The 17,384-nt window shown below is 39.2% G+C and overlaps 1 protein-coding gene across 2 annotated transcripts in view; it reads left to right on the top strand.

Annotated features, from left to right (window-relative positions):
- LOC150085592 (uncharacterized) overlaps nucleotides 1-17,384 on the top strand; it is a 69,872-nt gene that overhangs the window by 14,608 nt on the left and 37,880 nt on the right. Inside the window, exon 2 of one of the 2 annotated variants that reach the window (XM_090373376.1) lies at nucleotides 3,580-3,740. In XM_090373376.1, the coding sequence (XP_090229502.1) occupies nucleotides 3,599-3,740 (142 nt within the window). In that variant the 5' untranslated portion in view covers nucleotides 3,580-3,598. Of the gene's footprint in view, nucleotides 1-3,579; nucleotides 3,741-17,384 lie in introns of those variants that run through there. The other variant, XM_090373377.1, reaches the window with a different exon arrangement.

The raw sequence follows: 17,384 nt of genomic DNA, 5'->3' as shown, positions 1-17,384 counted from the left end.
CTACACATGGGTTTCCTAAACACTGCCCTAGATCTAGGCCCCAAGTTCGCGCTTGTACCCCCTCAACCCCCCCATTGCAGAGATAGCAATGGGTATTGAACGGGCCATCAATAAGTTTCCTGAGGCTCTAGCTAATGAAATCTGAGTGAAGTCTGCTGCAGTTTTGAGCTAGATGAAAAGAGCACCCCCGAATATTAGCCTTAGTCAAAAGAAAGCCCTAGAAGAGTTGAGAAGAGATGAAGGAATAGTAGTTCTACCAGCGGACAAAGGGAGATCAACGGTGGTCCTAAATACAGAGGATTATAATAAGAAGGCATTGGATCTGCTGCAAGATAATAATACTTATAAGGTGACCTGGGGAACCCAATTAGTGGGCCTGGAACGGCGAGTCAACAAATTAGTGCAATCTTGGTTGAATGCGGAGAAGATTTCCAAGGAGACTTTCTGGGCATTACACGCTAAAAATTACACTGCCAAAAATTCATAAGGCTGAAGTACCCTTGAGACCCATAGTATCGTTTATAGGGAGTCCTTCCCATGCTCTATCGGGGTACTTGGCTCAATTAATTGCGCCCATAGTGGGGCAGTCCGAATATGTTATTAAAGACAGTAGAGAGTTTGTAAATTTTGTGGGGAATTTGTCTATAAATGATAATGAGAGTATGATCTCTTTTGATGTCGTATCTTTATTCACATGTATTCCTATTAAACATAGAATACATTGTGTAAAAATGGCATTGACCAAGGATGTCTCACTTGGTAACAGATCAATGCTTGGTATAGAAAATATTTGTTCTGGGGTGGAATTATGTCTGGCTAGTACTACCATGTTATTAGCATTAGTAGAGGCATCCGATGCAAGAAAGCATGCTTATGCAGCATCAGCCAAAAAAAAAAAAAAAAAACCACTTCCACTTCACCCCTCTGTTCGTTCGAAATACCTGTCCAGCCGAGCCTTAAACTTATTTAGCCTATCAACTTCCCAGTCCGTAAAACCTAGGGAGTTGACTACCTGTAGCGTGTAATGCCCAGAAAGTCTCCTTGGAAATCTTCTCAGCATTCAACCAAGATTGCACTAATTTGTTGATTCGCCGTTCCAGGCCCACTAACGGGTTCCTCAGGGTCACCTTATAAGTATTATTATTTCAAGGAACTATGTACAAACAGGTTCATGGTACGGCCATGGTACACCCATTAGTGCTATCGTGGCCGATTTGACCATGGAGGAGTTGGGAAACCCTACTTTCCAAAACCCTACTTTTTAGTAGGTGTTCGTTTCCTATTAGAAATTGGAAGAGATCCGTTGATGATACTTTTGTCCGGTCCAGAAGGGGAAGGAGAATGATGCAGTTTGCTGGTTTAATAGCTTCTCCCAATTTATACAATTTACCTCAGAGGTGGAAATAGGCAGTACCCTGCCATTTTCGGATGTATTGGTCTCTAGGATGGGTTCCAGACTTGAGACGTCAGTGTTTAGGAAACCCATGTGTAGAGGCCAATACACTCACTACAACTCAGCACAAGCTGGACGATATAAGAACAGTGTAGTGAAAGCTCTATTTGATAGAGCAGGATCACACTGTACCACCTCTGAGGATAAAGAAAAGGAAATTGTTTGTGTCACGGCAGACCTTAGAAAATGCGGATACCCCCAGAGGATCCTGGACAGATATAGTAGAGGAGTGTTTGAACGTAGGGAGCCGTTCGTTCCAGTAGCCACCGCATACATCCCCTACTATCCGGGCCTTACTGAGCATTTAGCAAGAATTTTACGGGGATATAAGACATGCTGTGTACAGCTTCCCGGGCGGAGGCTGTGCACAGCTGTATCCCAGGTGAAAGACTGTATACCAAAAGATCTCAGTAGTGGAGTTGTATACAGAATAGAATGCCTGGATTGTGGGGAGTGTTATGTGGGGGGGGGAAACAAAATGATGGCTCAGGGATCGTCTGGGGAGCATTTAAATGCTATAAGAACTGCCAATTATAAGTCTGCTGTGGCTGAACATTTTTGGGAGAAGCAGCATCAGATGTCCCCAGAGGACGCGATCATCGTGGACCACGCGCATGGATACTGGGAGCATAAGTGGCTAGAGGGTTTACGGATTGGCTCATCCAGTAAGAATACCATGAATTGAGACAGAGGTATATGCATACATCCTATTTTTAAAGCAGTTGTCCACAGTACGGATGAACCATTTTGTTTGCACCGTACCCGAGCCATTTCCGCTTCCGGTTCTGCCTATGCGCCAATGGAACCACGTGAAGGAATACCACATGTGGAGGTACCGTGAGCCTGTTATATAGGAGAGGTTGCAGGAAGTCTTATCACTGTCGAGGAAGAGAGCTGAAGCTCTCAAAAGCTTCAGGTTTTTTAGCACTTTTAATATTTATATTTTAGCATATTTTATAGTAAATGATTTTATTATAGTTTTAGCATTCCGTAATATACAGCCATCAGTTTATGTTAAATTATAGTAAATTATATAATGTTTTTATATATTCTTTGTTATTTGTAAAACTTTAGTTACAGTAAAATTCATCTAATGGTTGGTGTATGAATTCACTTATTTCCTAGATATGAATTTTGTCGACCTCAGAGGCCTCCTCTTTCAGGATACTTCCCTGATAGCAAACATAGTGGATGCTGCTTGTTGTGATCACTTCGGGACTCAGATAAACTGATAATAATAATCGAAGGAATAAAAAGTTGGAAGTGGATAGTAAAAAAAACAATGCTGAACATTTGCATTTTTGTTCCTTCAGTTTATTAGTTTAGCCAAGTCCGGAAGTGATCACATATCTTGCAATATAAAAAACTTTAATTTGATTGTCCACTACTTATTCCGGAAAGTCATCATTAAAATTTACACTTTCATAATATTTCTGGAAATCCATACAAGCTATTATAAACATAAAAATAAAAATATTAAAATCGAGAAAACGGTTAATATTGTACCATAAAACAGCCAGATTGGTAGGAATACAGATACAGCACTTTCTTTCACAGAGTAATGGCACCAACAACTAATATGAACTTGTATAAAGCAACATCAATAACTAGCCACGCAACATGTCAAAGTTCGAGATCAGATCAGGACGTTACTTGATCACATCCACTGAACATGTGTAAACTGATAATGCAAAACAGATAATATTAGCATTAGTAGAGGCATATGATACACGAGAGCAAGCTTATGCAGCATCAGCCAAAAAAAATAAAATAAAAAACCTTCCCATTTCATCCATCCATTCACTCCAAAAGTTTGTCCAATTTTTCCTTGAATTTATTTAAGCTATCAGCTTCCACAACAACAGATTTAAGTTTGTTCCAGCTGTTGTTGATAGCATAAACTGAAGCACTGATTCAGTTTATGCATAGAAAACACAATAAACAATGTGTTTTCTATGCATCTAATTGGACTTCATAAAAGTGATATTATTAAATGAATGATAACATTATCTTTGATCACAATAATGTGGCATGCACTGTATTGCTTTTTGAATTATATTTGTCTGGATTGTTTTGGAAATTTCACTTTTTTTTAAAAATATTTCTCCATTTTTTTTCCTCTTTAGGATATCTATATTATCAAGCATGGCTGATGATGGAAAGGCAGCTAGCCGTATAGCTTTATGCTCAGCAGTTTGTGCTGGTTTTGCATATTTTGGGTATTCATTTGTTGTGAAAGTTTTTCAAAAAATGAAATGGAAACAAGAAAAGGCAACTAAACGTGGTGGTAAGAGAATTTTTAATCATGCTTTTGTTATGTATTTTCAAACCAAAAGACAGAGTCTATAAAAGTTTCTTGCCTATCAAAGCAATAAACTTATACTATTTGACCAAAAGTATTTGGATACTCCCTCCATGAATATTGTGTGCTGCACAAGAAGTCCCCTGCACATGTTTATCGACTTCAACACACCAATATAAATTTTGTGGGTCTGCCTACAAGCAGCAATGTGGCAGAAGCCAGTATGGGTCAAGGATTATAACTTAGACTTTTAGTGTGGGAATCTGGTTGAATAACACACCAGTAACCTTTCTGTGTGCTCAAATGCAACTCATCTGAACCTCTCAAAATCCACTGCGACTGATGTTATTCACTGGATGTTATCATCTGCGGTCTTAACATCCAGTGATGTTATTCACTGGATGTTAAGACTGCAGATGATACCTCAATGAAAACAATGTCTGGACAGTCTCAGAAACTTGTGTTTGATGAATAAAGAAAGTTTGTGCCTCATGCATGTTGTCTACAGGAAACATAAACCATCAATGTGCCTTCCATCCATATGGAATTGCACAGCCTTGGGTTCAGTGGTAGGACAGCTGTGACATAAGTTCAGTAGTGTTTGGAGTGGTGTAATTCCTGATGTTTATAGAATCTAAAACAGTGGCAGAAAGTGCTATGGAATGATGAATCTTACCACAGTATTTTGCTCTGATAGACATGATTGGATGTCATGATTGCCTTGTAGATGATTCCTGTTGAAGTGTATTGCCTCTACCATGAAGATTAGTGAAAGTCTGATGGAATGAGGCTTTCAGTTGATCTCTTTTTGATTTTTTAGTGGTGATGCCTAAAACTGTGAAGTCTCTGATGTATTTGGATTTTTGGACAGTTATATACTACCTAAAATGTTGTTGTACTACAGAAATGGGCCCCTGTCAATATTGGCATGATAGTGTGGCATGTCATACATGTAGACATGTATAGTATCTTATGTAGGGCAGCTCCAGAACACTAGTTCAGCTCTGCCTTGGTATACTGCGATGATTACAGATCTCTCTCTCTCTCTGTAAAAGTCCAGAAATGTGTGTGCTGTTATGTTTGTGCAGTGCCTTGTTTAGTTGTTTCTGGCCATATCACCTGGAAAGCCTGCCTGGTGTCTGTCTACACCACGAGGAGGTGGGTCACAACTAAATGTGAATCATTGTGGGCCCTAACTGTCCCTTACTGAATGCCCAAAGTGACTTTTGTATCATTCAGAAATAATAATGATAAAATAAAATTAATTAATTTTTAAAAATACAATAAAAATAAAATAAAAAACAAAGAAATTTAAAAATAATAAAACAAGTCCTGTATACACTGGTGGAATGCAAGATCATGGATACCACCTATTTCATACCCAGGGAGCCAAAGCCCTAGGCAGAACCTCAAAGAGAAAAATTAAAATAGAGGCCAGCAAAAAAAGAAGAAATCCATTGTTAGAGTCTGTGACCAGTGGATGGCAATCCTATGCCCAGGAGCTCCAAACCAGGCACCAGCAAAATTCCACCTCAAGCACAAGGCAAGGAAGGAGGAGAGGAGCATCAACAGTGGCCAGTAGGTGGTTGTCTAGATACAAGCAGTTGCTTTTGGCAGAGGAAAGCCTTGAGGTACAAAGTTTTCTTTGGAGCTTAGCAGAGTTTCCTGACCAGGAGGAGCAAAGGCAAAAGGTGTGGCATAGATAGCTGTAAATCCACATACAGGTGACAATGTAAAAGGAAACGTTCCCAGTTTTCAGTATCACCACAAATACACAGAGGTGAAGCTGTAAGATGAAATTCAGCCAGTTTGGCATTTAGTGACCAATGCCCAGAAATGCAAAATAAAATATATAAGTTTGGAGTAAACCAGCAAGACTTATTTTCCCAGATGAAAAAAGAATGTTTGGAATGAATTTGTAAGTTACTCATCTCTTAGGGGAGTTATTCCAATTGTCTTGCCACTGCCGTATCAAAAACTCCCAACAACGTGACTTTTCAATATTGAGATCAGTGTTGCAGGATTAACTGTAAAGAAGTTCCATGTCTTATAAAAAGTAATACCATGGAAAAAAAATAAGCAGTAAATCAAGGGGTAAACAACTGTTAAGGACCTGCAGGGCTGGAGTTAATACAGTTCTGCAGGACCAATACATCACCATAAGCATAGACTGCTGGATGGAAGATGGCTTATCCTGCACACTGACTTTACAGGCATGCCAAAACCAGGTGCCAGCACTATAGGTACAAATGAGGAAGAATACAGCTTTATATATGAGATGCAGAGAGCAATGATTCAAACCACAAGATTGTTTGGAAATGCAGTTCAGCATAAATGTATAATTTTTGATTTTTTCATGACTTATGTTTAATAAAATTGAGTTTGGAGTCGATGATTATACCGAGAAATTTATGAAAGGCCACCAAAGACAGTGAATTATTTGAAAGTTTAACTACCAAAAGCTGGGAAGGATTAAGCAATCCCTTTAGCATCATCCTAGTCTTGGTTGATGAACTAGACAACTTGTTGATGGTACACCATTGAGATAAATCCATCATAACATCAGCGTATGCTAGTTTAGAGATATTATGAGCAGTCTTAAGGAGCCATTCATTCAGGACAAGGTTCAAGATGAGTGGACCTAACACTGAACCTTGTGGACAACCATGACTGACAAGCCTATGTTATTATGTTGTTATTTGTTTTTTAGGAGCATTAGCAACTAAGGCCATATTGCTCCGGGGATATGCGGTGGTCATTCCCTGACCTTTTTGCATCCTCCGTATTTAGTGGTCACGGGCTCGAACTCCGGTCTAATCAAGAAGCGTGTGCTACGCACTGCTGCTGCTCCTTCCCACCTGGTTACGGAGGCGCCTATTGACAGGCCTAATGATGGAGTTGGAGCCTGAGAAAACAGTAACAGACCGCTCTTTAAAGTAACTTTTAGTTAGATTATATAAAGAGACTGGACAAGATGTTTGATGCAACTGAGCGAACAAACTGGGCCACCAAAGATGATCAAAGGTGGCAGTGAAGTCGACGTAGATGGCAAAGACATACGAGGTGCTACCCAAAAGTTCCTGAAATGTATTTATAAAATAAATTAGACTCACCATGGGTCTTATTTTCCACCATCACCTTTGAAGTAGTCCCCTTTAGAGCGTAAACATCAATCCCAGTGGTTCTTGCATGATTTGAATGCATCCTGAAAGTCCTCCTTCGTCATAGGAGCTAGTTATTGTTGGTGACTCAATTGTCAGGGAAACGGGAAATATATTGTGCAAAAAGGATAGGTGGAATAGGACCAGGGTATGTCTGCCAGGGGCAAAAGTTGATGACATAGAGCAGATACCATCTTTTAAGGGCACAAAAGATGATTTCGTTGTACATGTTGGCACTGATAACATTAAGTGTAGGAGATCTGCAGATTTACTAAGCAAGTACAAGTCAATGCTGAAAAAAAAAGTTGTGAGTTAGGGTTAAATTTGAAATTGTCTGCAATCCTGCCCAGACACGATAGGAGGGAGTATATGATGAGAGCCTTGTCAATCAATTCGGCCCTGGGGAGGTTGTGCAGGGCTCATGGGGTAGAATTTTTCCCAGCATGGTCTGTGCTTGTTAACAGGAGCGATTGCTTCTACAGGGATGGGATACATTTAAATAGAAGAGGTGCAAGAATATTTGTTGATGCTGTCGAGGGTTGGAAAACTGCTAGCTTGGGGGTATTCACAGACTAGTAGATTAACAGTAGTTAGCAGAGGTGGAAATGATTCTTGCACTTCTTGGAAAGCCAGGAAAGCCAGTTGCTGGGGATTTCAGGAACTGTTGGGGGGTCATGAAACAAGTAAATACATGGGCTTTGTTGAGTAACTAAGAGTAAAAACAGGTGCATGTATACTTGCATGCACACCAATGCTAGGAGTATAGTAAATAAATTTGATGAATTTGAAGTCCTGGTTAAGACATCCAAAGCAGATATTGTTCGGATATCAGAGATGTGGTGCCACTCAGATATAAGGGTTGCAGAATTGGAATTTGGGAAGAGGTACAATGTGTAAAGAAAAGATTGGAAGGAGGAGAGGTTATTCTGTTAGTTAAGAAACACATAAAATCTAAGGAAGTGTATCCATTTGACATAGATGAACAGCACAATGTTGAGTCAGTTCGGTGTGACATAAGCACTGAGAAAGCAAAAATGAGGGTAGGAGTTTGTTATAGGCCTAATGACTCTGATGAGTACAATGAACAATTATACAGAGAAATAGAGTGTCTTATAATCGGGAATTTTAACTTCCCATATATATACTGGAACTTGTGGTTTGGTCACTTGCACATTAGCAAGGCTTTTGTTGATTTATTGGATGGTTGTTTTCTACAGCAGCATGTTAGAGAGGCAAAAAGATGGAGTAACACTCTTGATTTGATTATCAGCAGTGTGATCATTCATGCATTAAGAATTTACATATAAAAAAACACTACGTGGCAGTGATCACAGTGCACTGATATGGGATTTACTTACAGATGTAACTACCATCAGGGGTAAAGGGAAGGGTTTTGCTTTTTAAAATCCTTTCCTACAGTGGTCTCAGAGATTTTTTAGTTTCTGTACAGTGGGACAAACTGCAGATGTTACCAACAGCAAATTCTAAATGGGAAGCATTCAAGGAAGTGATTTTGGAAGCTATTAGGCTTTTTGTTCCAACTAAGAAATACTACTAGGTTCAGGCCCAAATGGATGTCGGATGAACTAATGCGACTCGTGTCGATGAACTAATGCGACTAATGTCGCCTGACATAAATTGTCAGGCAAAAAAGAAGCCTATGGTAGATACAAGCTAGGCAAGCGAAGGCAGACTGAAAAATCTTTGGCAAAGGATGCAAAGAAAAACAGCAAAGATTTCTTTACTTATTTAAACTCTTAAAGGAAGGGGATGAATCAGATTGGTCCACTTGATATCAACAACTGTAGATCATTATTCTCAGATAGCTGCCGAACTAAATGAGTATTTTGCATCAACATTCACACATGAGGAGTTATTCAAGGAGGAGAGGGCCAGATGTTTATCAAACTCTAACCGGGAGTTAAATGATTTTGTAATAACTGAGAGCAAATTGGAGAAGATATCATTGAACTTAAACATAGTTGGTTGGTTGGTTCTTGGGTTTTATTGGCTCATTAGCAACTAAGGCTATAATGCGCCAACTTAAACATAAGAAAGGCACCTGGGATGGATGAGATCTATCCAGTTATATTAAAGAAAGCAGCAAAGGTAGTAAGCAAACCCTTAGTCATAATTATGAGAACATCCATGGACTGGAGATATGCAATGTATCTCCAGTTGACAAAGGGGGATCAAAGGGTGACATGAGTAATTACAGACCTATTAGTTTGACTTCAGTTTCAGGGAAAATAATGGAGTCATTATTTTCCCTGGTTTGTCAAGGGGGAAGTCCTATCTGACAAATTTGATTGGATACTATGATGTGGTCACAAAGGAACTAGATGCAAAAAAATAATTTGATATCATATAGTTGGATTTCAGGAAAGCTTTTAATACAGTTGCACGTGGAAGACCACTGTACAAATTGGAGCAGTATGGCAAGGATGGTTGAGTGGGAGAAGATAGAGTGGGGAACAATGGGTACTGCTCTTCATGGACTTATGTTATTAGTGGTGTCCCTCAGGTTTGGGTGTTGGGCCCATTGTTGTTTTGTATATTTATCAGTGATATTGATGAAGGTATATCAAGCTTAATGTCAAAGTTTGCAGATCATACAAAGCTTGGCAGGGTTGTTAATAACAGTAATGATAGTATGCTGCTGCAATGGGATCTGGAAAAGTTGAGTAGATGGGCTGAAAAGTGTCAACTGAAGTTTAACCTTAACAAATGCAAAGTACTGCATATGGATAGCAGTAACCCCAGAGAAATTTACCAACTGTGTGGTGTTACACTCAGGGTTGTGGAGAATGAAAGAGACCTGGGGATAATTGTGCTCAGAAAACTTCATATATGAAGTTTTCTGAGCAGTGCAGACAGACTGCAAGAGTAGCTCATGGAGTATTGTCAATGATATAAGGAATTTTGCAAGCAGGGATAAGGATATGATTATTCCTTTGTATAAGGCAATGGTCAGGCCACACCTTGAGTACTGCGTACATGTGTGGAAGCCTCATTTTAGGAAGGATGCAGAGTTGCTAGAACGAGTACAGAGAACGGCAACAAGACTGGTGAAGGGGAAAAAAAGGGTGCTCTTATGGAGGAAGGCTTGTTCATTCTGCAAATTGCAGCTTCTGAAGACTAGGCACCTGTGAGGCAATCTGATTGAGGTGTATAAGGCCTTGAATGGATTGAGCAGGCTTAATGCTGATGGGATTCTTCCTCTTGCCCAGATTACAAACCTGAGGGGTCATAGATTCAAACTGAGCAAAGATAGTTGTACGGAAGTTTGCCTTTAGCCAGCAGGTAGTTGATTGCTGGGACAAACTTGAATCCGTTGTTGTGGAAGCTGATAGCTGAAATAAATTCAAGGCAGAACTAGACAAATATTTGGAATGAATGGATCAGTGAAATGGGAATGGGTTTTTTTTTTGGCTGGCACATAATGCAGGAAAGCTTGCTTTCTTGCATCATATGCCTCTACGAATACTAAAGCTAATAGTGTTCAGCACTGCCTGCAATTCGTTTTGGATATCCTGGTCAAATCTTCGATCCTTCAGCTTGATTTTCATTCTTGGGAAGAGGAAGAAGTCGCAGGGGACTAAGTCTGATGGATAAGGGGTGGGGGGAACGATTGTATGTTGTTGGATGCCAAAACCTGCATCACAGCAAGAGATGTGTGGGCCAGTGCGTTGTCATGATGAAGGACCCAGTTCTGTGTGCACCACTTTTCTGGACGTTCACTCGTGATGGCTTCCCTTAACTACCTCAGGACATCGCAGTAGAACTTTGCATTTACTTTTGTAACGTTTTCTTGGGTGGTGCTCTATGATGGCCACCCAGAGCAATCGTCACCATTAACCGACATTCTTCCGTTTTTAAAATGGTTAAACCAATAGTAGGTCTGCGTCTGGCCTAAAGCATTGTCACCAAAAGCTTGTTTCAACTTTTTATGGGTTTCTGCTGCTGTATTGTTAAAAAGCAAACAAAACTTGATGCAAGCACATTGTTCTCTCACATCAGCCATCGCAACAATTGCAAACTGCTTGAAACACACTGCCAAAGAACTGCACATAAATATTCAATGACTCTATCCAGCCCGACAGTACGTGGCACACTAATTCACAAAGGATGCATGTAGTGTTACTGTTACCTAGCACCACAAGTCCGTACTAGACGTAGTTCCCCCACAACATTCAAATTTCAGGAACATTTGGGTAGCACCTCTTATTTGGAGTCACCATCTTGGACACGTTAGAGAAGCTTGACCAGAGCTTCCTGAGTGCCTAGCCCTGAGTGAAAGCTGTACTGATCGACAGAGATAAGTGATTTGTCAGCAAAAAGAAAAGTGAGTCTCATAGAGATCAACCATTCAAGAAGTTTGTCTAAATGCTACAGAAAAGCAATAAGTTTGTATGATTTCGTTGCTATTGCACCAGATAATTTAGGGATTAATTTTAACAGAGAAGACTTCCAAATTAATGAAAATAGGTCTTCATTCAAACATTTATTATATAATGTTTGTAAAAATTCCTTCAATAAGATCTAAATCAGAGAAGCTGGAGCTATTCATTTTAATAACAGTAAGATTAACTTCAGTTTGAGTGAAGAGATCAGTAGCAGCCATGAACGAGTACATACAGTTGTCAATACAAATTTGGCAATGCTCAGGAAGGTCATTACCTGGATTATCTGTGGGCAAGAGAACATCTAATATAGAATTAACTATGTCATGCCGAGAAGTGGTTTCATTTCTGCTTAAGGCAATCAACCTCAGAGGACGACCAACTTCTCTTGTGTTGCTGGAAGGTCTTCCGTGCATGATTAACCTGGCGACGTATGAGTGGTAGTTCATTGTTCCACCACAAGGTAGAATGTTTAGAGAGCACCTTTTTTTTCTAGCAGCTCAGGAGCAGGCACAATATAGAAAGGAAGCCAGAAAAGATGCAAGATCGGTGGCAGAATAAGTGTTCAAAAAAGCTAAAGAGTCAGAAGGGAAATAGAATTAATATATGCCTTTAAAGTGATCCCACAGGATTTGCTTTAACAAGAAGTATCAAAGATCTTGAAGAGGAGGACTGAATCTATTGTCATTAGAGGTTGTAGAAAAGGTGATAGTCTGGTAGTCACTAGAGCAAAGTTCCTCAATCACAGACCAGTCAGCAACAGGTGAGGAAATATACTGAGAAGTGACAGTGATGTCAGTGTTGATTTCCTTATTTAAGGAGCTAAAAGTGGAGGGCATACCGGATTTGTTTAGAACAGCAAATTGATGAGATAAGACTTCTTGTTATCTCATCAACTCTCTTCTAGCTGAAGACCATTGGAATCAGTAGCACCAGAGAAACAGAAACTGGATTTAGCATTGACATCAGCCATGATTACTAAACAAGAAGTTCCAACAAGAGAGAAAACACGAGCCAGGTAATGCAGATGCTGAGCAATATCTCAGCATCTGCATTACCTGGCTCGTGTTTGCGGAGGTGAGAGGGCAGTAGAGAGATACAAGGAACAGTGAATCAAATGAGCCTGAAACATTGATGCGGACCACAAAATTATTCAAACTAGTAATTTTGACATCTAGAGTGTTATTTGTTACAATACTAGTTGAACACGGGTCAGAATGATCTGATTGTATGACTCCCAAAGAAACTAGGTATCCCAGCACCTTTCCGCCACGTACTATGGCTCCTGTAGTGAGATTACATCAAGATATTTTGTGCACCACATCAGCAACAAGCTTAGAACGTTGGGCATTCAACTGTATTATCTTAAGATTAACATTATTAATCTTATTTGTTAATACTGCACTAGTTTGTGCAGCTGGATTAGATGTGAGATCTATAGTCTTCTCTCGAGCGGACCATTTCCTGTGAATGAAGATATTCTGGCCAGGTTGGATCCCCAATAGAATGTTTAGAATCGCATTTTCTGTCTTGAAAGTTAGCTCAAGCAGGAGGAACAGCCTTGGCAGGACAGTCATTGATCTATGCTCCTTCTGAGAGCAATGACCACATATCAGGGATTGCTGGCTACATGTCTGAATAGTGTGGAAGATGTAAAACACTTTGTTACTACCACAAATGAACAGAATTTATGGACATCCAAGCTAGGGGATGGTCCTAACACTCAGTAGACACTGCTCTTATCATTGGCCTTCTTGGTGAAATGGAAGACAACTTCTTTCTCGACCTTCTCAAGGGAAAACCCAAAGTCACTCAGATTTTTGATATGCAAATAAAAAATATCATCCTTTGATATTCCTTTGTCGGTATCATTTATTAATATGGCTGGATCAGCCTTCTTCGGTGGGGTTGCAGTGAACCCCATCTCAGAGAGTACAGGGAGCAAAGCAATCTTTGTGGTTTCAACCTCTGAAGTAGTTTCTGTTATTACACCTTTATTATGTATCAGGCAAATGAGCTTAAGCTTGATCTCCTGAAGGCTTTCTTTAAGTGTTTTAGACACTTCACTTTGTATCAGCACTAGTAGGTGAGGACAATACCTCGGATGCTTTCAGAATTAGGAAATTTTGACTATGTTCCCTTTTTGTAGTCAGAAGGGAACCAGTCATTAATGATCCATTAAGAGCTGAAGTAAACTGTGTTGGTATACAAGAGTCCGTAGCTTTCTGGCCAGCAGCAGCATAGCTTTTAGAGATTAGTAGAAGGGAACAGCAACATAAAACATGCATCTGGGAGTCATTAGTAGGAGCAGAAGATAACTAGGAAGATTTTAATGGCATAGGTGAGGAGATTATTCATTTTTCCATTTCCTTAAGTTGCATTTGTATCTTCTCATTTTCAGTTGATAACCTGTTCATGTGTTCCAACCCAATCCAGTAAAGTATATTCTTGGTGGAGCATTTAGTCACCTTACTATTCTCATTAAATAAGTAATCTTCTAGACCTTTCCTACAGCAAGCTGCAGCTTCTTCTCTCAGAGGATTCAGTAAAAGGGATAATGGTTGCAGATTTAACCTTTGGTGGGGTGGGCTCTGTATTCACTGGAGGGTTATTTTAGAGGCACAAGCATTATTTATTGGAGAATTATCACAAGTATCACAGACTCAGTAGAGTTATTTAGCTGTGATTTGGCATTATTAGGAGGAGTATCATGTGTACAGTGATCTGTCTGTGATATCATCGGTTCTATCTCAGGGAGCGGCATGTTGGGAGATGAAGCGCATTGTCCAAGCCTGTTAGGCACTGGTCAAGGTCACTCACATTGTTCTCATATGCACTAGTTAAGCAGTCAACAGTGGCCAAAAGCATGCATGAGAAAGAGCATATGGAAGAACAGCGAATACTCATCATTAATCCACTGTTGTAAGTGACTGGAATTACCAAGCACTTACAGAAGTCATTATCCAAGGGTTGGCATTTATGAGAAGCTGAAAACTGCAACTTATACGTCATAAAAAAGAAATTTGTGGAGCACAATTTATAACCAACCAAACTCAATAGTCACCCTAGCAGTCAATCTCATACAGTAAGAGTCATACCGGACTGGTTTGTAGATGGTGATATTGAAGAATTGGACTTCAAACCTCCATTGGAGAGTCCGATTAGGCTGTGGCCAAAACAGCCGTCTTGCAAACAAGCTGTGGGAGCTGCTTTGCAGAACTGCTGGTGAATATCCAGCTGACCCCTATCTGAAGTTAGTATAAAGTATGTTCACGAGGATTGAAGCTGTCATACAGGTTAAAGGTGACATGCCTTGTGTTCTGCCGATTCTCGGCAAGGTTATGGAGAAATTAATTGTAATAAGGTTTCAAAATTATTATTTGGCTAAGGAATTAAATGCAAAAATGCAATTTGGTTTTACAAAAGGAATGTCCACAATAGATGCAATTAAAAAGATCATGGATTCAATTTCTTCTTCACAGTCTAAATATGTCCTCGGCCTCTTCGTGGACTTCAAAGGGGCCCTTGACACCCTTGTGGCAAAGTGTCCTGGCAAGGTTCCGGAAGGCTGGGGTCTCTGTTCCTATTTATCGGCTTATTTCAAGTTACTTTAGTGATAGATTTCATGTTATTGTTCTGTGACCAGACCAGATGCCCTCAGGGATCTGTCCTCGGCCCTGTTTGCTGGAACGTGGTCCTTGATGGGTGGCTCTGTGGACCAGGATAAAGTTCTAAAAAATGCTAACGCCGATGACCTTTTATGTTAATTTTTGGAAAATCTAGGCCAGAACTAAAAAACAGAGCTAATGATATATTGGATAACTTAAATTGTTGGTGTTCCTAAAAATTTCAGTCCCTAAAACTAATCAGATGTTGTTAAAAGGCTACTTAAATTTAAATTGACCCCCCCCCCCCTCAATGTTAAGCTTAGTGGTGAAGCAATTAAAATTACTCATACTTATAAATATTTAGGAATTATGTTGGATGATTGCTTTAATTTTGTTAATCATGTTAAATATGTATTACATAAGATCAAGGTGTTGACAGGTAAAATTTTGAGAATCACCAAAAATGTCTGGGGCCTTAAGGCCGCTACTCTCAATTTGTATTATACTTGTTTATTTTTACCAATAACTTGTTATGCTGCTGGTGCCTGAGGCTCCGAGTTGAATCATTGTTCAGTTAGAAAGTACCTTTTGCAGGCGCAACGCTTTTTTCTTTTGGCTGTATCTAGAGCCTGCAGAATGATTTGGATTGTGGCTCTGCAGGTTCTCTGTTGTAGGATACCAGTACAATATGAGGTAATTTTTCAATACCTGCAGTATCATTGTAAGAAACATCTACCGGCAGGTGTGGGGAATTACTTTCTGAATCTCGATTTATCGGAAAAAGATGATATTGCTAGGCTTCGGAGTGAATTTTTAAGGGATTGGCAACAAGACTGTAGTAAATCAGAGCTGGGTAGAATTACAAATAAATTCATTCCTCATGTCTCGGAATATAATAAACAGATGAACTGGTTTAATCCTCTTCTTAATGTTATGTTTTTGTTAACAGGACACAGGAACCTTAACAGCAAGTTATTTTCTTTTGGTTTGGTCAACTCTGCTCTCTGTCATTGCAGTGCTCCTGAGACTGTGGAGCATCTGTTATTTGACTGCAACATATAGTTGGACATTAGATGTGAGCTTCAAATCCTAACTGGGATATTTGCTTTGTTCAATTGGACTCAGTTCTTAGAGAACAAGGATAATTTTATTGCTTTATCTGAATATGCAGATAGGCTGTTTAACAGAAGAAAATCTATAATGAATAGAGAAATACCTTGAAGTGACTAACATGATTGTGGTGCATTACTTTATTAGTATGTATTTGGATTCTAAGATTTATAGAAGACAATGATTGGATATGAACTGGTTGTTTCATGAATGGAATATTGTACATAGTTGTAAATAATCTTGGGACCGAAATTAAGGGTCCATATTTCTGACCAGATTAATGATTCTAGATTAAAACTTGGAAAGATTATTAAATGTATTTATTAAAGAGTATTAAATGTATTTTTGCTGTATTAAAAAACGTTAAACTATAGTCCTAGTATTATTAGGACTGAATCAGATAGATGATTGGTTTTATTATTTTGAAAGTGATATGTTATTTAGTATTATGTTTTATTGAACTTGGATTGCACTGCTGTTACTTAGTTACTCTATATGAGACTTGGTTTGTACATGGTTGGATTTCTCTTCCATGTATGCAACTTTGGCTCACAGAAGTATTGGTTTGTCCAAGCTGTAGATATAGCAGTTGTGGATGAGACAACTGCCATATCTACAGGTCTCTGTATCTAGCTTAGTGTGAGTAATAGATGATTTTTCTGTTTTGGTCTTGAGTTGATTGTAAGGACCACACTTAGGATAAGGTTTGATTTGTTTGTGTTTATTGTTGTTTTGTTGGGCAGGATGTGAAACTTGACGATTTAAGCATGGAACGGATACATGCTGTATGTTTATGTTCTCTTTTAGGTGTGTGTGTGTGTGTGTGTGTGTGTGTGTGTGTGTGTGTGTGTGTGTGTGTGTGTGTGTGTGTGTGTGTGTGTGTGTGTGTGTGTTGGTTAACCTACTTGATAGGGTTAATGAAAGTGTATCCTCTAAAATGGATGGAGTTTACATGCTAAAGCTGATTCCATCATTATTGCTTTGTTGTAGAATGTTAGAGTTTCTTTACTGTCTTATTATGAGTGTTCTGATTTCTTTGCATAAGTGCAGGAGTGAAAACACTCTTCCTACAAGGGTTAAATTAAATTAATCTCCAAAAGTGATTGTAGTTTTGATAACCAAATTTGGTATTTATTTATTTATTGGTGTAAATAGTGATTTGTCTATTCTTCTCAAGTTGTTTGAGAGAAATGTTAAATTGTTGGCTTTGTAAATAATGTGCATATTAGTTTTACTTTTATTTGGCTGTGTAGCCTTACCGAACTCTGTAAGCTTTGTCCACTAATATCTTTTAATCTTTAATCTCTTGCTGACTTCCTCTTCTGGGGATACCTATTTCTTTCATCC

The sequence above is a fragment of the Mastigoproctus giganteus genome, chromosome 5 (assembly GCF_048544385.1).
Source record: "Mastigoproctus giganteus isolate SK-2022 chromosome 5, ASM4854438v1, whole genome shotgun sequence".
Classification (NCBI taxonomy): Eukaryota; Metazoa; Arthropoda; class Arachnida; order Uropygi; family Thelyphonidae; genus Mastigoproctus; species Mastigoproctus giganteus.
Note: the sequence above shows the minus strand (reverse complement) of the source record. Positions and strands in the feature narration are given on the sequence as shown.